This window comes from Atractosteus spatula, chromosome 6, assembly GCF_055471065.1.
Source record: "Atractosteus spatula isolate fAtrSpa1 chromosome 6, fAtrSpa1.hap1, whole genome shotgun sequence".
Lineage (NCBI taxonomy): Eukaryota > Metazoa > Chordata > Actinopteri > Semionotiformes > Lepisosteidae > Atractosteus > Atractosteus spatula.
Genome location: NC_142711.1, coordinates 16182602 through 16210098, shown reverse-complemented (window position 1 = coordinate 16210098; position 27497 = coordinate 16182602). Strand labels below are relative to the sequence as shown.

Here is a 27497-nt window from a genome sequence, read left to right as displayed (position 1 = left end):
ACTGTTGTGTTTGCCCAGGTATGCTTTGAAAACGTCATAATATATTTACTTACGTGTGTGGTTGTAGGAGGATTTACAGTAAAGGGAAGGACTGTCAGGACAGCTAAGAACACCAAACAGCAGAGTGCTTTCTCATTCTTTCCCTCCCATACCTGCAACAATGCTGTGGCCTCTCAGGTTCTCTGAGCTTTTGTCCTGTGAGGGCTTTTTTCAGAGTGCAGTAACCAGAGAACATTACTGCACAGATTATACCTGGTTTTACTGCTGACTGGTTGTGTTGCACAAAGCACTCACTAATCTGGGTTAATTACTGCCCCGTTGTTGGCCTGTGAGATATTCTATATTAGAGTGCAAATAACTGTGTGATCAGGGAAATGGAGGATTTCCAACATTAAGAGACAAACAGACATTTAGAGAGATTTTCAGTGATGTAGAGAGGACAATGATAAGACAATACATACTGGCTGTGTATCTGACCAGCGTAAGAGAAAGCAAGAAGAAACAAACAATGATGATGTACAGGCTCAGTGACCACAGCCTGGCCATAGAAACTGGACACAGACACACCTGGCTGTCCAGAGAGGACAGGCTCAGTGACCACAGCCTGGCCATAGAAACTGGACACAGACACACCTGGCTGTCCAGAGAGGACAGGCTCAGTGACCACAGCCTGGCCATAGAAACTGGACACAGACAGACCTGGCTGTCCAGAGAAGACTAGCTCAGTGACACAGCCTGGCCACAGAAACTGGACACAAGCAGACCTGGCTGTCCAGAGAGGACAGGCTCAGTGACACAGCCTGGCCACAGAAACTGGACACTGCCAGCGGGGAGAAACAGAGACAGAGAAGCACTTCCTACTGCACTGTGAATTCTGGAATTAGACAAACATTCTTCCTTAAAAATAACAAACAACTTTAATCCCAGAATAGCCACTCCTGCCAGAATCAGAACAGTATCCAGTCCTACTGGGAGAGGAAACTCAGTGGAGCTGCAGTCCAGTATATGATCCCCTGTCGCAGCCTAAGGACGAGAAAATGAGTCTGAATATTTCTTCTAAATGTCTAATAATATTTTTTGCTGTAAATCTACCCATCTAATTTCTAGCAGCTTTATCCAGTACAGGGTTGCGGAGAGCTGGAGCCTATCCCAGCAAGCAATGGGCACAGGACAGGATATACCCTGGACAGGATGCCAGTGAATTAATATACTGATACCAGTCCACTGCAGGGCACACACACAGACACAATTACACTCACACTCACACCAGTGCCAATTTCCCCAGAAGCCAAGTAACCTACCAGTACAGTATGTCTTTGGACTGGGAGGAAACCCCCAGGAACATGGGGAGATTTTATGAACTCTACGCAGGGCCCCAGTACTGTGAGGCAGCAATGCTGACCACTGCACCACCATACTGCTCCTTTTGCTGTAAATGTGATGACTAATTGTTTTTGGTTTGGCTACGCTAACTCAGTGGTCAAGCCCATAAAGCTCTTTGAATGTGAATTTAAAGACGGAGAGGCTCAGTCATACAGAGTCTCAGTAACAGAGAGACGCAGTAATGCACTGTGTAAAGTCAGCAACGATGTGAAAGTCTCCGGAAGACAGTAAGGCTCTTGGTAATGCAGAGTCTGAGTTAAAGTGTCTCAGTAAGACGGAATGTCTCGGTACAAGGTACAGGGTATCCGTAACGTCTTTCTGCGCTGTTACCGTTGCAGAAACCTCCGTGTCTGAGTTGCTCCCGTTTCTGTGCCAGTGCTGTGGCTCGCCAAACCGGTTCTGGTCCTGGAGATGCTCTGATCTGGATTGTGGATATGTTACCCGGGATCTCCCAGGGAGAGGGGACGGGGGCGGAGATCTTGAGGGAGGGACACCGCAGCGCCTGACGCTCCCGAGTTCAGATTGCAGATTCCTCTTGTGTTGGAAACTTGGAGCGACAATCGCGGCAGCCGGCTGCAGACGCGCTCCCCGTCAGATCAAATATCCTATCTAACAGCCAGGTAAGTACACAGTCAGTTATCTGGGGGTGGAGAAGCGGCGCTCCGCAAAACTCCCGTTCATTTTGATAGTAGAAATAGCGTCCTGTTAGCGCTCGACAGTGACAGCGGTAGTGACTGTGGCATCGAAGAGACCACAGCGATGACCAGCAGGGACTCGACGAGGGAGGGTCGCTCACTTCTTGGGCCTTGAAAAGAATCACAACAAGTGATTTGGAGTCGTGGCTCGATCTTGAAACAGACTGTACGTTTGGCGATTTGTCCTTTTAGCGCCCTTCTTAGAGCAGACTGCAGGCAGGTTCACTCAGGGCGGCGAAGTGTTCGGGACAACGTTCAATTCAGGGGTGTATAATCATCGACAACCGAAATATAAACCCAGTCATTTAGTGAGCCCCTTCGTAATTCTACGAACCGTCTTTATAAACGCCACAAAACGAGTTCTACAGTGCCCAGAAAAAAATAAGAAAGACATTTCACGCCCATTCTCTTAAACAGTTGATTTGCAGACATGTTTTATAAGAGGAATTAACATCACGGCTCAGGGATTAGCTTTGGGTCGCTGCGACTGTTTTCACTAACGTCAATAGCGTGGTATTGGAATAAATGAATTACCACAGAGAAATGTACCTCCCGCAGAGCGATCCCCACCTGCTCCCCGCAGACTGTGGAGTGAGCTGGGCGCGGTGTGTGATGTGTGGGGTGCGAGGGATGGCACAGGTCCGCTGAAGACCGACGCCCTCACCAGCTAGTCGCTACAGATTCCTGGCGAGACCGTCGAGCTGCGGGGAACCCGACCCACCGTTTAATTAACCTGTTAATTAGCCTGTTCTTACCCTGAGTGGCGTGCGCGCTATTCTGCAGTAAAAAAAAACAACAGACACCAGAGGGGGAATCTCTCCGTTATTTAGTGTTGGTTATCACAAAATATCAAAGTTAAGTTTTAGAATTTCCCTCTGTCGCTAAATCTTTTTCTCTGGCTGCAGAGCGAGTCCATCTTAATTCTATGAACTCTCTCTGGATAGGTATAAGGTCAAAAACGAGTTCTACAGGATCGTGATGAGAAGTGCACACTTATATGCTGTAAATTAGCCTTTCGTGTCTGTCTTCCGAAGTTCTCTGAATAGCTGACGTGGAGTGTGCAAATCCTTTTAAAGCTGTTACTGAAAATAATAATGAAATAAACCAGCAGTCACGCCGCCTGTAATTTATACCAATAACTTGTGGGGTTGCGCAGCTATGCTCTATAAACAAGCCGGCAGCTATAGGGCAGCTATGCCCTATAAACAAGTGCGGGCGCAGCTACAGAGACTGGAAACCTGCATCTCCGAGCGAGCTGGTCAACTTTCTAACCCATGAATTAACTCATTGACTCAAGAAAGGGGGCCAGCACGCCTGCCCGCACCTGTAGGGGTTCGGCGGGATTCAGGGCAACTTTCAATTAGATGAAGACCTAGAAAACATAGCAGGGTGACTTCTAATCCACTACAGTGGTTCAATGATGTAATTAAAATCTGTTTGAGACGAAGACAACCTGAAACAAGCGGTACAAGGGGTACTGTGGGGATAGCTGTACCCTACTCTAAGTCTTATATTCCTCTTTCTGAGGAGTCTTACTCCTTAGGCACCTTTTTTGATTTTGCTTTCGTAGGTCACAATGTTTTCAGGGTCAACCCCTCACTACATAATGGACAACCATTCCCATGGTTACCGTACCGGAAGTTCCCGCGTCTCGCCCCAAATAACTGTACCGGTAGCTCCATGGTAACCGTACCCGCGGGTCGGAATCTTCTCTAAAGCCCCCGTTTCCGCCCGCGCGCCCCCTTCGGCCCTCAGATGGGCAGGCTGGAAACGTTCGGAGAAGACATGAATTTACTGAAGGACCTGACAGCTGCATTAAAATAACGCCATAGACGTTAGAATGTGGCTGACGGTTTTAACTGATAAGATGCTTACAACTGTCCAGCGATGGTTTTACTGGAACAAGCGGTGTTGAGTACCCCACCCGTGTAGTGAGCACACACACTTCACTTTAGGCGTCCTCAATCCTAACCTCTTATCCCCCGCACTTTCAGATTGTGATAAAAAATCAACAGGGAGCATCAAATGTACTTGCTACTTTAACATTACACAGTAAAACATATACATTTAATGTAGGGAGTTATAAAAGAACGAAAATATTTTTCTATGCTGGTTTAACATCTGTTAAACGAGTGTGTTTTGTAAAGCTACACTGTGCCTTGTTTTCCACTCGGCAGTCTCGCCCAGCCTCCTCGGCAAGATTAGGTTTCCGATTCTAGGAAGAGTTATCTGGATTTAAAGAGAAACCTGTTAGTCCTGTATCCCGAACCCGTATCAGGAAAAGTTGCAACTTGGATTTGACATCACCTTCGCCCATTTAAACTGGCCTGTGCATGCCCAGAGCTCTCCCTCCCCGCACTGTGTCTGAAGAACACACGTCCATTCTTCAAGGAGATGGAGACATTCACTGCGGACTGAGTGTCACTCCAGGGCATGCAGGTTTGCCGATGAAAACGCAATCTAAAAATGTTATCATCTGGTTAGGAAACGGTTTTAACCCTGCCGATCGTGGCGTTTTCCTCTCCCTCCGGCCAGTCCCGGCAATTTACGACCCCGCCGTTTCAGAGCCGGGTGAAATGGCGCCACGGAGGCTTCCTACGTGCCGTTTTGTTCTGCTCGGACCATGTCGGAGGACAGGACTCCGCGCCCTCGCCCTGTAGCGCACACGGGGCCGCTAGCTCCGCCCCCTCGCGGTGTCCCGTTACCGCACGGCAACCGGCTAAGCCTGCACTGTACAACTGACCGTGGCTAGGGTCATCAGATCGACATCGACAGGGAGGAGGAGGGTAGAGGAAAAACGGGCAATAATAGCAACGCTGGGTGGCACGGTGACGCAGTGGCTAGCAAGGCAGTCTGACTGTCGGCGCGGGGTTCCGCTCCTGGGGTGCTGTCTGTGTGGAGTTCGTATGTTCTCCTCAGGATTGTGTGGGTTTCCTCCCACAGTCTGCAGACATGCTGGTAGGTTTATTTGCTTCTGGGGAAACTGTCTCAGGCAAGAGTGTGGGTGTGAGTGTGAGTCCTGTGACGGACTGGTGTCCTGTCCAGGGTGTATCCCACCTTGCGCCCCTGAATTGATTCATTGATTAATAATAATCATCATCATCATCATCATCATCGTCATCATCACCCAGGGCCTCGATCAAGGTCGTCGTAATCCACATTCCAAAATGTGAGAAGCTGTGGGGGTTTGGCTCTGGGCTGGACTGAAGCCGGTTCAGATCCCGAGAGGGACGGTGTTCCTGTTGCTTGGGTTCGGATCTCTTCCGCAGTAAACAGTCTGCCCCTCCTGGCCGGAACCGATACGTGACTTGAAGGGGAGAGGTTGAAGGGGAGAGGACTCGGCGTTCGGCTGCAGGGGAGGGGTGGGGGGATTTGTCTTGAGGAAGAGGCGCAGTTGAATCACACAGCAACCCGGGGCATGGGAGGAGCTGAGCGGGGTCACGAACTCGAGCGCTAGAAGGAATTCTTTACGCAAAGGGTGGTGGGAGTGTGGAACAAGCTGCCCAGCTGTATTGTTGGAGCCGACACCCCGGTATCTTTCAAGACTCAGCTGGAGGAGATAGATAGATACTTTATTGATCCCGTGAGGGAAATTGCAGTGCAACAGCAGCTTAACACAGACAACACAGCCACAGTGTGATGAATGATACAATAATAATAATAATACAATACATACAATACAATCAGTACAGTGAGGGGTGCACTAAAAGAGTTACTCACAGTCCGGACACACAAAGAACAAACTAGAACAGAACAGTACGCAGAAAAATCGTATTGCACATATGAATATAAATATAGATGTAAATATAGATATAAATATAAATGTATTGCACGGGTCCCTGGCATATATTGCACAAAAAACGGTTGTAAATGGGAAAAGAAAAAGAACAGATGTGTCAGTTTACTGTTCAGTCCAGAAACAGGTCACTGTCAATGCTGCCTCTGCCCAGACGCAAGGTGGATGCGTTGTACAGTCTTATGGCAGACGGCAAGAATGACCTCCTGTAGCGCTCCCTGTCGCACCGTGGATGAATCAGTCTATTGCTGAACGTGCTCTTCATTTCTAATTTTCTTCATTTCTGATGCTGGCATCAATTAAGTCCTGAGATAAAACGAACTAACGGGCTGCGTTGGCTGAATTACTTCCTACCAGTTCTGCAAACTGTCTTCTGTGAAACTACAGCCAGACTTGCTGTTTTGAGCACAAACAGGCAAACGCTGGAACTTGTCTTGACGAGGGTGTGTAATGTAAACAGAAGGCAGTGGCTGTGCTTTTGTTCCAGCCTGACTGTTTCTGTCCAAAGGCGTGTGTCTGGTCGGGGGTCTGGGCTGATTACCAAGAGGTTGCACGTTCAAATACTGGGCGGAGCATAGCTCTCACACCCCTGAGCAAGGCTCTTTGCTCGGAGGAGTTGTCACACACCCAGCTGAGTAAATGATAAACGGGGACAAACGCAAGTCACGTTGGATGAAAAGCTTCGATCAAATTAAGACTTATTACAGCTCCATGCTTTTGTAAATCACTTTCCATCTTACAGCAGTTCCTAACCTGGGTCCTGGTGGCCCACACAACTGATGGTGTTCATTCCAGCCCACCCTCATTAGATCATTGAAGTCCTGCCTGATCTAAGAAGTTGCTTCAGTTGAATTTGTTTCTAGTCGTAGGTCTGGGATTTTATTTCACCTACACAATACAATAATAATGGTTAAAGCTCCAACATGTTTAAGAGCTGGGAACAAACAGTTCCGATTAACCGTCTTATTAAGTCCATGAAAGTTTGATTGTCTAACTGAAGGCTTAGCTGGAACAAAACCCAACAGGTGTGTGGGTCACCTGGGTCAGGACTGGGCCCCACTCTTTTACAGATTTTTAGAAATACGAATGTATTTTGGGTACAAAATTTGGTTGGATTTTGTCATTTTAAGATTGAATTTGAAATAATAAGTTAATAATTGTTGTTTACAAACAAGGATGGTGCGTGCGAGATGGTGAAATATCAAACAGAAAGCGCCACGGCGGTTCTGGGACTTTCATGCACTACAGCCAAACACAGACTGATATTATCGGGGGAGGTAACGATCGTCCTGAAGCCAGGAGACGCTCCAGGTCTGAATCCCAGTCCGGGACCCAGTTCGAGTTCCAGTCACCAGCCGGGCCGACACGGGAATGACGACGGGAACTGTCCTCCTTCCTCGAGAGGCTCCAGCAGCAGGCGCCTCCCAGCACGAGCAGGAACAGGCGCAGGCGCAGGCCCATGGGGGGGGGGAGGGGCGGGGCTCCCGGCCGCCCGCCCAGAACCGCGAGAACCGCGAGAGCCGCTAGGCGGCCCGGAGCGCAGACGCTTCAGGCTAATGTCGCGGCTCAGGTAGCGAATAGCGACTCTCAGTAGTAAGGTCGTCATTATATACGCGCCCTTCCCTTTCAACCCTCAAATATTCGCTGCAAATAACATGTGGCGTATCGATTTTCTTCAGTGTTTAACGGGGATCTTTTTCGTTTAACTGGGATGCTCACTTCAGTGTTCAGTGTTCAATATAAGATCGTGAGAAGTACAGTAGTAGAGGTTGATTCCACGCTGAAAGGTAGAAGGGAAGAGTGCTGTTGCTTTCAGTGTGGAGACTCTTCAGGAGATGGGAGATTAACTTCTGTTTCTTACTTTCAGCACTCAAAACCGAACTCTACAGCTCACCGGTGAGAGCAGGCTGTTCCCATCTGGCCTGTTTGGTAGTTAGCAGTTTATTGATCCCAGGACCACGTCCAGCCGTTTCTTGAAAGAAACCAGGGTACTGGCTTCAACAACATGGCTGGGCAGCTTGTTCCACACCCCCACCACCCTCTGTGCACAAAACTACCCCTTGTTGTCAGGTTTAAATGTTGTTTTGTCCTCTGATTCATGTTTCAGTGTTTCAGTGTTCATTCTGAAGACATCCTAAGTGCTTACATTGAGAACTTGGGTCAAATCCCCTCAATCTTCTTTGTTCATGACTAACGAGACTCAGCCTGTCAGTGTGGGACACTCCCTTCAGACTAAAGAGCCTCAGTTATATATTATATTAATGTGTTATCTCAATAAACTGAACTATTACTATTACAGACACTAATAATAAAAAGACTGGTGAGGATGACTGGATTTACTTTACTGTAATGCGGTTACTTCATGGCGCTGTTATTCGATATACTGCTCTTTCGCCAGCCCTCCCTACCACACCAAGAAATACACGAACAGATTTATTTCAGATATCAGTGACACCTCACTTGTGTCCTTACCTGTTCTTCCTGTTGGTATTTACAGGCTCCAGCCCTGCAGGACCAGGATGTGGGTTCGGAGCTCTCTGTGCCTTCTGTTTGGTGAGTCACGCTGTTGGTTTTAGGATTGGGAGCAGGAACGCCCTGTGGCTCATCAGGAGGTTTGGGTAGAAAGCTTTTGAGCAAACAGAGCTGTTACTGGATCTTGTTCAGCGGAGCGTTCTGTCATTTTAAGACCTGAAATACCTTACTACTGATATGGCAGAGCTCTCCTGTGTTGAGCATATGAATGTCTTACACGTTGCTGATCCTATTAGGTATCTGTGTTTCATTAACCTGTGTAATACAGTAGATGCTGTCCCACACTGAGGGCACAACTGTGGCGTCAGTTTGTCATCTATTCAGGAACCCCACAGTACCGAGCCCTCTGATTCCTGCCGCCATCCTTTCACCAGAAATCCAGCTTCCCACGGCAGTCAGAGGGCCTGGGACCGGAGGAGTCCGAGATGGAATTAGGAGCCAGCGATGAAATGTTCTGCAGCAGCTCCTGCAGAGGCTGGACGCACCTCATTTCACACCGAATTCCCCCAAAGTTCAAACATCTCCCAGGAAATATAGTCCCTTCCAGGAAATCTCTCTGAAAGAGTACAATCTGAAAACATAATTCCCACAATGCCTTGGGACTGCTCCCGTAGAGAGCCTTCGTGCTGGGCGTGATCCCTCACCAGGGCTGTCCAGGGCTAAACTAGCAGGCAGCCTGTCACGGATGTCGGAAGGGCATGCCGTGGAATGGCCAGGAGAGCAATAAAGACCGTAAGCGTAGTGGTAAAAGGGGGCAACATGGAGGTTAGCCCAGGCTCAGGGGGTCAGACGAGGTCGGTATAGAAACCTATGCCCTCAGGCCATGGACGTGGGGCAACATGGTGCTAGGCGTGTCTCAGGACATCCGTACCCTCAATGCTGAGCGAGGAGCAGAGCAGACACAGGAAGTAAATAGGCTACACAACAAGACACACCGGAAAGACATGAATGATCGCAGGGAACTAGGAACAGGACAGAAGTAGAGCGCCCTCTAGGTGCACAGGGTGCGGCAGAGTCTAATCCTCCAGCAGACACACTCTGTCATCGTTTCAGCCAGGGAACCAGAGCGAGCAGGGTTTCGGAAGCTCCTCTGTCAGCGTGTGCCTGTCTTCCAGGCTGCATGTCTCTGGTGGGTTCCTGCAGTAGGAGTACAGTGAAGTGTAATGTGTCATCGGGGTAAAAACATTGGAGGTGTGAAATCTTTGGGGTCAGGGGAAAGCAAACGTGAGCTGTCATGTACAAATGCAGGATTTTGAGCTCCCACAAGGGGGCGTCTCTTTCTCAGACTGATTCCTCCTCATTTTGACACAGCTGCTGCCTGTGTGCTGCCCACATCCGCTCCAGACTCGGGCAGCACGACTTCCGCAGCAACTACTGCCTCCACGTCGGCGGAGAGCAGCACATCGGGAGCTCGAGTCACAGCGCCCCCTACAGGGACACAAGCGAATGTAACCTCTGCAGCTGGGGATCCACATTTAACACAAACCCCGGGAGGAACTTCTGCAGTCTCCACACAGACAACACTGGGCTCAGGGGCCCCAGCACGAACCACAGCCTCAGCCGTGACTACCCACCCCCAGGCCACGCCAGGCGGGACGAGCTCAGACAGCCCCACAGATTCAGGGGGACAGGGGATCCCGTCGACCACAGCTCCCGTTTCAGTGGCGTCTACAGCGGCCTCTGCGGCTTCAGATGTCAGCACAGCAACGCTCCCTGGGGCAGCTCAGACCACACCTTCGGCAGCCACTGCAAACACAACTGGACCTACAGCGCCCCCTGGTGGCACCACTGGGGCCGCCACCGCGACGGGGACTCCTGCTCCCGCCGTCTGCCAGCTGAGCTTCAGCCTGGACCAAACTTTCATCCCTCAGCTCTCCAACAACACCTCCCCGGAGTTTCAGGGCTTAGCCAGGAACATCAGCACTGAGGTAAATCGTCTTTCATCCATCCATCCATCAGTCAACTAACCAATCAATCCATCAGTTAATCAACTAATCAACCAATCAGTAAGTCAACCAATCCACCAATCCACCCATCAATCAGTTAATCAACGAATCAATCAATAAGTCAATCAATCTATCCATTTATCCATCTGTCCATCTATCCGTCCACCCATCAATCCATAATCAACTAATCAGTCCATCCATCCATTCACCCATATGTCCATCAATCCATCCATCCATCAATCAACTAATCAATCAGTCCATCAATCGATACATCCCTCAATTAATGATTAGATACGTGATTGATTGATTGATTGATGGACAGGATTAACAAGCAGAAAAGAACAAAGCAGATATAAAGCCAGATAAAAGTCAAACACGTTTGTAAATTCCTTGCAGTTTAGCAATCCAGCCTGTAAATGCGCACAGTCATTTCTCCTTCTGAAGACCCTCGGGGGGCCAGATCCTGAAGCGGCTTGTTTGTTTGGCTTGTTTGCCTGGCAGGAGATGACAGACTTGATGTGCTTGATTTATCTCCCTGTTTGCTTGCGGATGCCGTTTCGATAACTATGCAATTAAAAGAGTAGGTTGAGGGTTCAAGTCCCTGTTGTGCACCCTGCAGTGAACCTTGAGTGAGGTCCTCCACCCCAGGTGCTCCCGACCTCCCAGCTGGGGACAGCCATGGGTGGGAGGTGATCCCTGTGTCTCATCCTGGGGGGGTGACAGGTCACCCTCTGTCCACTCTTGACACTACCCTAACCGGGATGAGCTCTGGGCTGCTGGCCTGGCCTTTCCCTTTCACCTCGGTGCACAGTGAACACAGTCACAACAGGACAATAGGCAGAGTCTGGTTTCCTCCAGGTGGTTCAGCTTTGTGTAGCTAAGCGGCAGGCAGCTGGAAAAGCAGCAGACCTGGTTCTGGGAAGGGCAAGGTCAGCTCAGAGGGCAGCCAGGATCTGTCAGCTGGAAACCTGCTGACTCTGCTCGCCGTTTGCTGACCTGGCGCTGGCTGGGTTTCCTTGCCGTCGAGAAGCTGCAGACCGCCAGGCCGTGAGAACCCGGGACGAGAGGCGTGAGTCCAAAACAGTCGGATAGCAGCAGCAAGCCGATAGGCTGCATCTCATCAGAGCGAACCCGACGGGCACTGTTCATGCCTAGTCCAGTGGACGACTGACACAGACCTGCTGATTAGTAACTGGTGATTGGACTTTGGTGTGCGGATCATCCAAAAAAAATAAGGAATTTCTTCACACACAGGGTGAAATCATTCAGACAGGAGTTTTTATCACAGATGTTTAGGAAAGATCATCTGTAGAGGCTCCTCAGTCACAATGTTGGGGTTTAGTTCTGTACTGTATTGTGTGGATTTGACCTAGACTAGTTTAATCCATCCGGTTACAGTATGTTCAGTTCAGTCTATTTGTCATATGCACAAGTGCAATGAAATGCTCATGTGCATGTGTGCTCCAATTCAAAGACATTAAGGAAACACCGAAACATAAAGGCAGCACAGTAGCAGGAGCAATAAAAAGTTCAATAACACACAACTTAAAAAAACACATCAGTGTGAGTCAGAGGTAGGGGTAGAGTTCAGTAATCTGACAGCTTGTGGGAAGAAACTCTCTCTGAATCTGGAAGTTTGTGCCTTTATGCTCCTATAACGCTGACCAGAGGGAAGGGGGGAGAAGAGTGAGAACCCAGGATGATTGTTGTCCTTAGCGATACTTCCAGCCTTCATGAGACAACGAGTTGTGAAAATGTCCACAGTAGATGAGAGCTCGACTCCAATGCTGGACTGGGCTGACCTGATCACCCCTGGTATCACCTTCCAGTCAGACAACGAGCTGCTGCCAAACCACACTGCCATCCCACACGTGAGCACACTCTCAGCTGAGCACTTGTAGAACGTAGGAAGGGTAGTTGCAGATAAACCAAAGTATGTCTGAAAGATAGTCCATGCATGATACAGACATGCTCTCCAAAGGCACTGGGATGGCAAAGTCAGCATAGAATGCAGAAAACACCATTAAAAATGTCCTACTCTTCCTGTTTTTGTCAGCTGAACAAGGTCTACTCTGCAAAGTTCAAGGAAACCTTCCTCGGGTCTGTAGTGAGACATCTCAGGTGAGCAGAAAGCCCTCCATTTCAATTTTATTTATTTCCAAAGAGCATGACATTTTAAGGCAAGTTCTCTGCATGTCCATGCTTTAACCCAACTGTTAACTTCCTGCTTGAAGCCTTATCCCTCACTATCTCCAGTGCCATCACAAACCTAAACATAATCACCCAGACCCAGGTTCCAGTCCTAGCTGCTCTTATGTAGAATATAACATTACTTCTGTTCCCAAAGCGCTCCTTGGCTCAAAGCCATAACCCTTTCAAATCCTAACCCTAACCTTAGTTCTAATGCCTCCACTACTTTTGTATCCTAAACCTAGAACTGGATCTAAGACCAACTTTAAACCAGTCTGAGAACCCAATTGCATCTCCAGCCACATCCCTGCTTTTTTCCCCTGAACCGAATCCTGACTCTTATCTGCCTTCCTTCCCCTGACGCAACATCTGCACAACAGCCCTTTCCCTGATTGTGCTGCTCTCGCCTCCAGAGGCTCGGGATTAAAGAGTCCTCTCCTCCCTCAGGAATGGCTCCGTTGTGGCAGACGTCGAGCTGCAGTTCAGAAGTCAGGCGTCGGCCCCAAGTCCGCAGGAAGTCAAGGTCATTCTTCAAGGCACGGTTCAGAACGGCTCTTTCCCTCTGCCTGTGATCACCTCCACCATCCAAGCCCAAGGTACATTCACCACTCTTTTTCCTGAGGGAATGAGCTCATGCTCCTGTCATGGTGCCAAGACAACCATGATCTTTCATCCCCAGGCCAGTCGACTGCACAGAAGAGAGTAATAGTTAGTCTCGCTGTCGCCCTCTAAAGGCCTTTCCAAGGAAGAAGGGGGTGTGGGCGAGGACCAGAACTGGGGTACCTAGTCTTGTGATTATTGCAGACTGTGGTTTGGATCGAAGGGGGTCTAAATCATCCAGGTGGGGCTGCACATTGGTGGTGGTGGAGGGGAGTCCCCATTACCTGTAAAGTGCTTTGAGTGGAGTGTCCAGAAAAGTGCTATATAAGTGCAAGCAATTATTAATTTATTATTATTATTATTATTAAAGCACTGGCTTCCGAGTGGATGACCCAGGAAGGACCAGGTGTGTGTCCTGTGCCCCTTCACTCAGATCCAGCTTCAGGGTCTGAGGATGTACAACTCAAAGTGCAAAATTTAAAACAATGATTTGTTAAAAATGAATAGCATTAGCAAATGACCAAGATGGGCCAAATGGCCTGCTGTTGTTTGGAAGTGTTTTTAGGTGCTTAGCACAGCGCAAAAGCAGGACCACATTTAGAATATTGCAACCAGACAGATTTCAAGGGTTAAATGAATGTTTTGCACTGACAGCCTGAAGGAACCGCATCTCTTTAGTCTGAAGGGAGTGTCCCACACTGACAGGCTGAAGGAACTGAGTCTCTTTAGTCCGAAGGGAGTGTTCCATACTGACAGGCTTTTGAATTTAAGAAGTCAAAATTCTTAAAAGCTCTGAGACACCAGAGTACACAAATGGAAACGATGTGGAAGTGCATTAAAAACTGAGAGCAGGAAGCACTTCTTTACACATAGGATGGTGGGAGTGTGGAGCAAGCTCCCAGTTGTAATGTTGAAGCCAATACCCTGGTATCTTTAAAAAAATGGTTGGATTAGATCCCACAGCTTCATCTTTCTTCTACAGTACAGGGACTGGAGTTGAAGCAACAGACAGGTTGCAAACTGTGTTTAATAAGAAATTAACAGACAATCCCATGTTCAGATAACAACATGGCTTGAAAACAAGGTAATTTGTTTTCAAACAGAGAACAGAAGTTTGTTTGTAATAATAATATATACACCTATACTATATATTTATATTTTAGGTTAAAAAAGTACATGGGTATTTTGACAAAAACATTGTATTTCCCACTCTGAATGCAAATTTAACAGAACTAATAATGAGCCCATTTTCTTACAGCTGATCAGTCTCCACCAGACAGTTCCCAACAGCAGCCTGTTATAAAGGATTTCTCTGTCATTGTGTCTCTTCTCTTTCATACATTGTCTACGGAAGCGTCGACATCTGGCGTGACATCCATCCCTTCTACAACAACTGGAACTCATCACATCACTACGGCAACCCCATCAGCAAATGCCACATCAGGACCAGTGGCTGTGACCACAGCTGAGCTGAGCACTAACATAACTACCATAACTGCAGCACCTAAAGCGACCACATTATATCTTAATATAACAGTACCAAATGCAGATACATTAACATCTTCCCCAAATACAGCTGTTATCAACATGACTACAGTAACATCTTCCCCAAATACAGCTGAAAATAACATGACTACAGTAACATCTTCCCCAAATACAGCTGTTACCAACACAACTACAGTAACAAATCACCCAAATACATCTGTTATTAACATGACTACACTAACAACATTGCCAAATGTGACAGAATTTAACATGACTACAGTAACAACATACCCGAATACAACTAATTCTAACACGACTACAATAACAACATTCCCGAACGTGACAGAATTTAACATGACTACAGTAACAACATTCCCGAATGTGACAGAATTTAACATGACCACAGTAACAACATTCCCAAATACAACTAAATTTAACACTACAGTAACAACGCTCCTAAATGTGACGGTAACAACATTCCCAAATACAACTAATTTTAACACAACTACAGTAACAACATTCTCGAATACAACTAATTTTAACACGACCACAGTAACAACATTCCCGAACGTGACAGAATTTAACATGACTACAGTAACAACATTCCCGAATGTGACAGAATTTAACATGACTACAGTAACAGCATTCCCGAATGTGACAGAATTTAACATGACCACAGTAACAACATTCCCAAATACAACTAAATTTAACACTACAGTAACAACGCTCCTAAATGTGACGGTAACAACATTCCCAAATACAACTAATTTTAACACAACTACAGTAACAACATTCTCGAATACAACTAATTTTAACACGACCACAGTAACAACATTCCCGAACGTGACAGAATTTAACATGACTACAGTAACAACATTCCCGAATGTGACAGAATTAAACATGACCACAGTAACAATATTCCCAAATACAACTAAATTTAACACTACAGTAACAACATTTCCAAATGTGACGGTAACAACATTCCCAAATACAACTAATTTTAACACAACTACAGTAACTACGTTCCCGAATGTGACAGAATTTAACACAACTACAGTAACAACATTCCCGAACGTGACAGAATTTAACAGGACTACAGTAACAACATCCCCGAACACAACTAATTTTAACACGACTACAGTAACAACATTCCCGAATGTGACAGAATTAAACATGACCACAGTAACAATATTCCCAAATACAACTAAATTTAACACGACAGTAACAACATTCCCAAATACAACTAATTTGAACACAACTACAGTAACAACATTCTCAAATACAACTAAGTTTAACACAACTACAGTAACAACATTCCCAAATGTGACAGAATTTAACATGACTACAGTAACAACATTCCCGAATAAATTTAACGTGACTACAGTAACAACATTCCCAAATACTACAATCAATGCCACCCAGACAACAGTGCAAACCATCACTCCAGGTGAGACAGTCTCAGTCTTTTCTCTCATTTTCCTAACAGATGTGAAATTGCATATTCATCTGGTCGCTTGGCCAGTCCTCTTCTTGGCTTGACGTGCTAATTCTCAGCTGCTCTGGCCCACTCCAGCGATCAATGGCACGTCTGTCACCACAACCTCTTCAACAACGAGCCCGGATCCCACCTCTGTTCCATTCGGCCTCAGACTTCTCCAGAATTTCATCCCGGAATATCGGAACACCTCCTCGTCACAGTACAAGGCCCTTGTTGGGGAAATTTGTCGGACAGTAAGCATCCTTAATCAAAGTTTACAAAGTCAAATTCCATTGTTCTCTGCTATGCCGGTGTTTCCCTAATGATTTCATTGTGCTCTGACTTTGACAGAATATAACATTGGGCCATTTGGACCATCTCTTCAGTTTGCTTATGAGGAGAGATTTAACCCAAGAATCTTATCCGCATTTTTCTTGAGAGATTCCAGCGTATCTATTTTGACAATATGGCTTGTATTTAATTCTTTGTGTACCTCATCCTGTTGCTAGTTTTAAATGCACATCCCTGTAATGTGTGGCCTCTAACAGATTCAGTATATTTAGCCTATCACTGTAGGCTTCTTTTAAGACTTTTTAAGAAATTCAGTTCCTTTAGTCTGTCAGTGTGGGGACACTCCCTTCGGACTAAAGAGACTCAGTTCCTTTAGTACTGTTAGTGTGGGACACTCTTCGGACTAAAGAGATCACTCAGTGACTTTGTAAATGAGTGAAACAGAGAGCTCTGGCTCTCATTTCTCCGTCTTGTAGAGAATCGCAGTGCTGAATATGTGTACGTTCCTCTAGGATTATAGTAATGTCTGTGTTCAGCACTGTCAGACTCTGGGACTGAAAGAAAAGAGTCCTGAGTCTTGACTGTTACTTGTTCCTGTTTTCCAGCTGGACTCAACATTAAGGAGACTGTTTCGGGGTTTCCAGAGCTGTGGGAGAATATCCCTCAGGTAATGTAGGGGTGCCCACAATCTTGATTTTCTTCTACGGGTGATACTTGTAAACAGAGCGCTGCCATTCCTGACAGCTTCCCTCTGCTCTGCGGTGTTGGCAGTGGCACCTGATTCTTTGTCTGGTAGCTTCTGTCTTTTCTGCTCTCCTCTCGGTCCAGCGCTCTGACGGTGTCCCCCTGTCCTGTCCTGTCCTGGCAGCTCGGGCTCGGTGCTTGTGGACGGTCAGCTCCAGTTTGACTCGGCAACCTCCACCCCGAGCAGCTCGGACACTGTTCGGGCCCTGAAATCAGCCACCACCTCAGGCAACCTCGGCTCCATCCCTGTGGACACAGAGAGTCTGAGATCTGGCAGTAAGTGACCTTGACACTGATCCTGACCCCCAAACCTAACCTTGACCCTAGCCAAATCCCCGATCCCTAACCTCGACCTTGACTCTGATCTCAGTTAATATGTCCCTCTGTCAGGACTGTAGATCAGTGTTAATCTGACTCACTTGGACAGAAACTGGGTCAGTTCAGTCTGTGTGAACCCCAGTCCTTCAGTCAAGACTGAAGATCAGTGTTAATCTGACTCACTTGGACAGTAACTGGGCCAGTTCAGTCTCTGAGAGCCCCAGTCCTTCAGTCAAGACTGTAGAGCAGTGTTCTACAGTTCAGATGTCAGGTGCCCATTCAAGCCCTTAATTAAGAAGCTATTCAGTCTGTTTAACTGGCCCCTCTCTCGCTCCAGATGTCAACCTCAGCACACTGTCCCCCCTGGAGGTGAAAGTGCAGCTGCTCATCGCAGAGCCCTACATCTCCCAGTCCCTACCATACGCATCTCTCAGCAGCTGGGTGAGAAAACATCATCTAATCTACACCACTGTGCAACACTTTCTGGGCATTCTGCTGGCTCTGCTCAGTGCAACCAATGTCTTAACTCCTTCATGCAGAAACACACTTGTGACACTTATAACAATTTTCTACTGCCATTTTGGCCATAGTGATTTAGTGAGTGAATCCTGGCACATCTGTTCATTGTAGTATAAAATGTAGGGTATGAGCCTCAGATCTGTTTAGACCCTTGATTAAGAGATCATGTTAAGGACAAGGAAGACCTGATCATGGATCAATAGGGTACAACTGACATACAATGAAGGATGTGCTGGCTGCTCCTGTGACCTCTAGGTGCTAGGATCAAGGTTTTGGAGAATCTGATGTGAATGAAAGATGCTGCATCAGTAGCAGTCACAGATAATCCAATGCAAAACACCAGTCGAGGACAGGAGCAAATTGTTCACAACACACGATGTAGCTATCTGCTTTTTTTCACCATGTATTTTACCTTCTGATTTAGAGACGTCTGTGACTTTGGCACACCAGTGATCAGGGTATATAAATAAATTGTATCGTTAGAACACAGAAGAGGGAAGGAGGTCATAGCAGATGCTACTTTACTATGTGGGAGTGCATTTAAAACCAAGAACAGGAGTCACTTCTTTACACAAAGGGTAGTGGGAGTGTGGAACAAGCTGCCAAGAAATCAATAAGATAGACAAAACCCTTGGATTAATTAGCTATTAATGACTAAATAGTTAGATACTATCAAATGACTGAATGGCCTCCTCGTGTTTGTAATTGTTCTAAAGCTCTTATACCCCCACGTTTCTGGCCTGTTTGTGTTGTGTTTTAAATTGGGGAAACGAGGTAGCTGTCTCAGCCCATAGACAGGTAACTGTCATTTGAGGTAATGAGACCTTTTTTCCTGTTGATTTTTCTTTATTTCAATCTAAGGTATTGAATTTAGGATTTTTGTGGTGCGTAGGTATCAGAAAAGGGTTCTAAAGACCCTATAGGTGTTTTGACCCTGTAAGAGTGACGTTTTCATTCAGGTACAACTGTGTTTCTGTCTTTCCTCAGCTGGGAGGAGTGCTCTCCAAGTACTATGGGACTCTGGGTAACAACTATTTTGCAGTCTTCAGGTGAGAATTCACGGTTTTCATCTTGGGTCTTCTGTACCACTGCAGTGTGGGTTATTAGAGGGGTGGGACTGGTGATGGGGGGCGGGGCCTGTCCCCGGGTAACCCATGATTCTCAAGATACAAGCTGTTTAAATCCACAAGAGGTTGATGTTACTGTTACGCGTCTGAACACCAGAGCGATGCCAAGCGACTCCCTCTAGTCTGTTTGCAAGACCAGCAAGAGCTCACTGATCCCATTTACGCCATTCCAGAGGAATCCTGGAGAGTGGGATATACAACCATGGATAGCACGGCAACAACTGTGCTCACTGCCCTGGGAACTTAGCCCAGGATTAAGAATTAGGATCTGTTTCATTTCACAGCAACTCCAGCAACTGGATAGACACCACCATCACCCTCATCTTCAACACCACTCACCTCGAGAGCAGCAGCACTTTGACCCAGGACATCCTGGCCAGCTCCAGCCCTCTCCGCTACCTCAAAAACACCTTGAGGGTCAATGGTACGTGAGCCCTACTGAGCCCTGTGCCTGTTTAATTAGGATGAGGCACAGTGAGAGCCCTCTGTCTCAAAGCACGAAGACACCACACTCTTCAAACACACAGAACATTAATTTCAGACATATATAACACAAACTGTAGAACCACTCAATTGCAATTATTATTATTATTGTGTTTTATTATTGTGCTGGGCTCTAAACATGGATCATCTCATAATTGGCTTCACTGAACCAGGACACCCTGCAGACACACACTGGCCCTGCAGGACCAGGACTGGACACCCTGCGGACACACTGACCCTACAGGAGCAGGACTGGACACCCTGCAGACACACTGACCCTGCTATACCAGGACAGGACACCCTGCAGACACACTGACCCTGCAGGAGCAGGACTGGACGCCCTGCAGACACAGACCCTGCAGGAGCAGGACTGGACACCCTGCAGACACACTGACCCTGCAGGACCAGGACTGGACACCCTGCAGACACACTGACCCTGCTATACCAGGACAGGACACCCTGCAGACACACTGACCCTGCAGGAGCAGGACTGGACGCCCTGCAGACACACTGACCCTGCAGGAGCAGGACTGGACGCCCTGCAGACACACTGACCCTGCAGGAGCAGGACTGGACACCCTGCAGACACACTGACCCTGCAGGAGCAGGACTGGACACCCTGCAGACACACTGACCCTGCAGGACCAGGACTGGACACCCTGCAGTGATAACAGCAGTTAAATTACACTGCCCAGTCAGAGAAAGGGGATGGAAAAGGAGACACTAGTGAAGAAAAGAATGAGATCCATCAATGGACAAACTGCATCATCCTTCCATCAATCATTCAATTAACCAGTTGATTGTTAATGATTGATCATTAATCATTCCTTCCTGTCTGAATCTCTGTCCCTGATCTGCAGGTCAGCCAGCGTCCATCGATACCTTTTCCTACTCCATGAGGATCACAAACCTGGAATTCCAGGAGGCACTGTCTAACCGCAGCTCTGCGGAATTCGCACTGCAGAGCAGACAGATCAGTAACTCGGTGAGGACCTCAGCCACACACGCCCAGCTCACTGATCCCCCCTTTCTTCAAGAGCTCAAGAGCTGCTCATCACACTTCCTTTCACACTAAATGTTGGCATCTAGCAGACCACCTTCAGTGTTAATGTCTATATTTTAAATATATTCTAAATCCACACTGCTGGACAAATGTTGACATTTTGCCATCTTCTGCTCATTTCGCTCAATGTCTTTTCATCGAACACAGAATATTGGAACACTTTTTTTTCTCATCATTTATTGAAAGTGTTTTCAGATCCTGTCTCACGTCTTGGTTTGGCAACGTCAGAACTATAAATTGTGATAGGCTGGAAATAATTAGTGAAGTTAGGCAGCAAAAGTATTGGGGCACATCAGATGACTCTAAATATCGTCTACAACTGGAGGATTGTAAAGATGGCAGAGGAGTGTGTGTCTCACCCTCTCTACTGTGAATTCACACTCCTCCCATCTGGAGACTCCTCTGTGTTTCCCAGGAGTAACGGTATCCTCTCCGCAATCTCACTCACACAATTTAAAATAATTCTCTTATCTCCGGAAGCACTGTTGTACTGAGTTCTTTGTTGGTGATGTTTGTCTGTTGTTGTTGGACTGTAAAGCTGTTAAACACATGTCCCCCAGGGGATATTAAAGCCTGAATTGAATACTTCATGAAGTCCTCTACAGCAAATCTCCAGTTTAGGTGTGAGCAGATTCTGGAGGAGGTTAGACTGCACTCGGCTGTGGCAAAGTGGTAAATACTATTCCTGCCATGGTGATACCCCAGATGGGGCCTGAAGTCCCCTTCGTCCTACTAAGCTCTTGCCTAGATTTCAGTGCGCGCTGTTGTTTTTCCCATGGTGCATTGCAGCGATCGTTTATACGGACTTGATCTCGAATTGTGTTACCTCTCTGCTTCTCCAGATCTCGCAGCTGTATAAAGACAGGAGGGGCTTCGTTGACACCTATGTGATGAATATGAGGTGAGAGCCCTCCTATTCAGATCTCCCTCGGTCTCGGAGGCGGGGTTCGCTTGAAACGAAAATTGACGGTCTGCCCTTCTCCTGCAGTAAGGGCTCTGTGATTGCCAACACTTTGGTGGCCTTCCAGGCCGGACAGATCACCAGCCCGGTCGTCACCTACATCCTTCGCAGCGGCCTGCCCCAGCTGGACCTGGATGGGCTCAAAGTGGACGCCAGCTCCATTAAGGACCAAGGTATGGGGCTGTGCGGCTGTTCTCACTGCAGTTTGAAGAAGGCAGTGTCACACAGACAAGCTCCTTTCTCGAAACAAGGACCTTTTCTCAAGTGTTTCTATGATCTGATGTTTGCAAGAATTAGACGTGCTGGGCAGTAGAAACAGAATAAACAGGAGATGGCCTGATTGTATTTCTTAAAGGGAAGCCAGACACTGATGCTGTAACTCACAGTTGAGGAAACATAAGCAGGAATGAGGCTGATCTCTTCTTCCAGATCTGGCTTGAGCTGCCTGGTTGACTGGGTTGTGTCCCAGATCAAGGCAGGAGATTGAATCTGATGCTTGATGTTTGATCTGATGCCTGCTGTTATTTGCTATTACTCTGCTGAGCACTGCGCTGTCTCCCCAGTGACTCAGCTGCCCCTGACATCCAGACCCTTCCCCGGGTTTGCGGTGGCCATCATCGTCATGTGCGGTCTGGCCATCATCCTCATCCCCGTGGCCATCATCGTGGTGAGTGTACCTCCTTCCCCGCTGCCTCCACGCACATCGGACTGAGAAGGTCCAGGATCAGTCGCCCCTCTCCTGGCCTGATCTGTGACCCCGAGGTGTTTGTGCCCCCAGATGCGGAAGACGGGGCTGTGGAAGAAGGTGGTCAAGGCGTTCTCCCTGGGCGCTCCGCAGGAGTACAATGTGGGGATCCTGCACCATGGCAGCGAGGCGATGGGGGATGACATCGGCCTGAGGAACCTGGTGAGCCACTGTGGCCCCTCATAGCCCCTCACAGCCTCCTCTAGCCTCTCACAGCCTCCTCCAGCCCCTCACAGCCTCCTCACAGCCTCCTCACAGCCTCCTCCAGCCTCTCACAGCCTCCTCCAGCCCCTCACAGCCTCCTCACAGCCTCCTCACAGCCCCTCACAGCCCCTCACAGCCTCCTCCAGCCCCTCACAGCCTCCTCCAGCCCCTCGGAGCCCCGTCACAGCCTCCTCCAGCCCCTCACAGCCTCCTCACAGCCTCCTCACAGCCCCTCACAGCCCCTCACAGCCTCCTCCAGCCCCTCACAGCCTCCTCCAGCCCCTCGGAGCCCCGTCACAGCCTCCTCCAGCCCCTCACAGCCTCCTCCAGCCTCCTCCAGCCCCTCGCAGCCCCTCACAGCCCCTCACAGCCTCCTCCAGCCCCTCACAGCCCCTCACAGCCCCTCACAGCCTCCTCCAGCCCCTCACAGCCCCTCACAGCCTCCTCCAGCCCCTCACAGCCCCTCACAGCCCCTCACAGCCTCCTCCAGCCCCTCACAGCCCCTCACAGCCCCTCACAGCCTCCTCACAGCCCCTCACAGCCCCTCGGAGCCCCGTCACAGCCTCCTCCAGCCCCTCACAGCCCCTCACAGCCTCCTCCAGCCCCTCGCAGCCCCTCACAGCCTCCTCCAGCCCCTCACAGCCTCCTCCAGCCCCTCACAGCCCCTCACAGCCCCTCACAGCCCCTCAACAGCCCCTCAACAGCCTCCTCCAACCCTTAACAGCATTGCTGCTTCAGAGCGCTGGGGCCCTGGGTTCAATTCCGGGGTGCTATCAGTGTGGAGTTGTATATTCTGTGTTTGCATGGCTTTCCTCCTACACTCCAAAAACATCCTGGTGGGTTAATTGGCTTGTGGGAAAAATTGGCCCTGGTGTGAGTGTCTGTGTTTGTGCCCTGTGACGGACTGGCATCCTGTCCAGGGTGTACCCGCCTTGTGCACAGTGCTTTATGGGATAGGCTCCAACACCCCCATGACAAGCGGTTAATGAAAATTAAGGGAAGTGATGTGAGGTGGCGATTATTCAAGGGAACAGTGAGGAGGGTGCAGTGACCCTGAAGTAAAGGGGGTCCATGTGCGAATATCCTCCAAGTCTTGCTATCTGATCTGCTGCAGGCGTTACAGCCCAGGGAAAGGGGTTTGGAAATAGATTGCTTCTTGTGCTCTGCTCACACATGTCTGTGACCTGCCTGCCACCAGTCCTTGTCCAGACACGGCCATGTTAGAACTACAGGAAAGCCTGTCTGTGCGCGGTGACCAATCCCGCGGCCAAGTTAAAACGCTAAAACGCTCCCCAAAACACAAGTTTTCACTGAGCACTGAGCTCAGGAGGGATGATGACAAGCAAGCCAATTCCAAGCAAATGTTCTAAATCATAATCATTACCAGCATTTGCTGTAGATATCTCAAGCAAACACCACTTCTCCCATTTTGTCTCACACGTCCCCCCTTCACCCCATCTTCTCCAGCTTCCATTTTGTTCTCTTCTCTCTCTGAACCTTGTCCTGTGACCAGGGACCTCCCCCTTAACCAAGCCAAAATCTGTTCAACTTAAATACTGAACATTCACTAAGTATTTCTTGTGAATTATGGCCGGCGATGATAAGCTGGCACTGAAAGCAATGTGTATGTTTTCCTAAGTTGGTATCCAGTGAACACGCTACGTGAGAATTGCCTTTGTGGTGTGCTGTCACTGAATAAACACTGACAAATGCAGAACACTCCAAAGGCCCAGGTTCAACTGCTGGTTCAGGGTTCAAGGATCAGGGTTCAGGGATCAAGCATCAAGGCTCAGGGTTCTGAGATTCAAGATTCAGGGATCGAGTTTCAGGGTTCCAAGAGTCAAGATTCAGGCAAGAAGATTCAGGGTTCAAGATTCAGACAGCAAGGTTCAGAAGTCTTAATCTGTTCCCTTTTTTGTTTTGGTTGTCTAACCTGCAGCTTCCCCCTTCACCTCCTCTCCCCACAGGGCTACAACTGACCAAATGCAGCCCCTGTCCAGCACTGGTTTGGATGTGAACATGCCTTACCAATTGCAGCTGTACAGATTTTATATTCTGTATTTATTCATGCTGGGAAGAATGGATGTGTGTGAATGTACACAGCTGCAGAATCAGTCTTCTGTAACTGGAATCAGTTCATCCCCTTGGTCGTGCTAGCTGCCACTTGTGAGGATGAAAGACAGAAGAAGATCATAAGACACATTGAAGAGCCCTCTTTGGCAAACAAGAGCAGATTAACAAGCAACATTTTTACTGTACACAGGGAAAAAAGTTGTCCGAAACAATTCAATCATCATCATTGCGGTCATCATCATCTTCTTCTTCAGCCTCTGTCCGTCCAACCAGGATGTTGTCTATCCCAGCATTCTTCCAAGTAGAGAGAAGATTAAATGAAACCATGGTAAAACACAGGAAAGTAGAGTAAAATTACAGCAGTGACTAGGAGGGTTTAGTGAAACCACGGTAAATAGAGAGAAGTACTGCAGCATCCATCCAACAATGTCCGTCTCACTGTGTCCATCATCTCATTCTTCTCACCGTGTCCATCATCTCATTCTTCTCACTGTGCTCATCATCTGTCATTCTCATTGTGTCCATCATCTCATTCTTCTCATTGTGTCCATCTCATTTTCCTTCTCACTGTGTCTATCCTATTGACCTTCTCACTGTGTCCATCATCTTGTTGACCTTCTTACTGTGTCCATAATCCCATTGACCTTCTCACTGTGGTATCTGGGATATGACGCATTACAGTACATTACTTTTCTTCTCAGCAGTGCAGTAATGCATTTGTGCACTCTTCATTAAGCTGTTTGATGGTTGTGCACCAATTTTGCATTTGAGATTCAGGGCGGTGTGTGCCGGTCTGAGTGTCTAGAGTTTGTCTTTCACTCCTCAGTGTGGGTGGGGTACAGCAATCAGAAGGTCTAGATTTTGTCTTCACAGTTCATTGCAGGTCATGTGTCAGGGGTGATCCTCAATTAAAGTGAAACTTGAGATGTCACAGTTAATTTATGGGTCACAAATAACACATTGTAAATAATAATAAGCTCTTTCCCATAACTGGGAAAGTTTTTCTTGCTCAGGGCAGACTTTCCTCCTTGTTGGCTGAAAGTGACAGGAAAAGCACAAAGACACATTCTGACTACAGAGGAAATAGTTCTGGAGACAGACAGACTGATGTTCTTGTCACTTAGTTCTAGAGTTTTTAATCAGCTCCAGAATATGAAGAGCAGGTTTGTTCTGCAGCAGCATTTGTTGAAAACTGTCTTAATGCAACAAACATCAGAGCAACCATTAGAATACTCATTAATCACAACCCAAATCTATCAAAACAATCAATCAATCAATCAAGCAAAACTCTGACCTGCAGAACAGCCAGGGGAAACTGTGCACTGCACTGGGAATGAAACAGAGGGACTTTTTAACCTCAGGGAAAATACGAGGATACAAACACAAGAAAGGTTACAGATGATGAGGGACCATTTGTTTATTAGTATCGATTCAGTTAAGATCTATTTTTGCCGTTTTTTGAAAGAGGTGATGGGATCAGCTTCAATGACATGGCTTTGCCGCTTGTTCCAGACTCCTCCAACCCTATGTGTAAAAAAGCACTTTGCAGTTCTAAACGCTCTTTCTCTTCATTTCCATTTGTAGCTATCGTCTTTTTTTCCTGAATCAGGCATTTGGAGTAACATAATCTGTACCTCTCTGGTTTTTAACAATTCTGTCAAGACCTCTTGTAATCCATTGTCTTTTAACCTGTATGTGTGCTATAAGCCTCACAAGAAAACAGACCCATAAGTAACAGTTGCAGGTCTCTCTTCCTCTGCCAGGCTTTGAACCCGGGCACCCACAGGCTCTGAACACACACAGCACCACTCCCTAGTCAATGACTCCTTCTGCTACTAGACAACTCTACACAACACCAGTGACAACATAGTTGCATACATCATTGGTGACAACACCAGTGACAACCCAACACAATTCTCCAACATCAGTGACAGCACAAGTCTACTCAACACCACTGACAACACCATATCAGTCTACTCGAAACCAGTGATAAGACAACACAAATTTACAGAACACCAGTGACAACACAACCCCATTCTACTCAAAACCAGTGACAACACAACACAAGTCTACACAACACCAGTTCACTCAAAACCAGTGACAACACCAGTGACAGCCCAGCACAATTCTCCAACATCAGTGACAACACAAGTCTACTCAACACCACTGACAACACCATATCAGTCTACTCGAAACCAGTGATAAGACAACACAAATTTACAGAACACCAGTGACAACACAACCCCATTCTACTCAAAACCAGTGACAACACAACACAAGTCTACACAACACCAGTTCACTCAAAACCAGTGACAACACCAGTGACAGCCCAGCACAATTCTCCAACATCAGTGACAACACAAGTCTACACAACACTAGTGACAACACAATACAAGTCTACACAACACACGGCTAGCCAGCCCAGAGCCACACAGCAGTACTCTACAGCCAGAAAGATCCATTGTGGCATAATACCGGCCCTGTGCTGCAGCAGAGTTTCACTCCGTCCGGGCTTCAGAGGGGAGTGACATCACTCCTGTCACCGGCTTGGCGCGCTGAGCCCTGTTCACTGAGAGCTCAGTAGCCAACAGTCTGCACATGTTCCTGATCATTTCTGTATAAGTGAATGGCCAGCTAAGGGCTTGTGCTCACACATACAGATCTGTCCAGATTAACTGTGATCTTAAACAAAATGGCTAAGGTTTCAGCAGACGTCTGGGACAGAATTGTTTCTGTATAAATAATATGAAAAGGAGACTTTGCACAGCAGCCTGTATGTATATATGCTCTTCTGTTGCCTGTCCTGAGGTGAGAGAGACAAAAGTGCATTTGTTTTTGAATAAAGACCACAATGAGTTCTATATA

General features: G+C 47.6%; 1 protein-coding gene across 1 annotated transcript; it reads left to right on the top strand.

Annotated features, from left to right (window-relative positions):
• Positions 1-1921: 1921 nt before the first annotated feature.
• Positions 1922-27497, top strand: LOC148832302 (uncharacterized). Its single transcript, XM_088919476.1, has 18 exons — positions 1922-2003; positions 8372-8427; positions 9718-10334; positions 12409-12473; positions 12990-13138; positions 14497-16074; positions 16201-16358; positions 17001-17062; positions 17264-17415; positions 17795-17898; positions 18964-19025; positions 19388-19527; positions 20447-20571; positions 21492-21550; positions 21638-21783; positions 22174-22277; positions 22389-22517; positions 24527-27497. The coding sequence occupies exons 2-18, from the start codon at positions 8394-8396 to the stop codon at positions 24536-24538; spliced, it is 3696 nt and encodes a 1231-aa protein (XP_088775602.1). The 5' UTR covers positions 1922-2003; positions 8372-8393; the 3' UTR covers positions 24539-27497.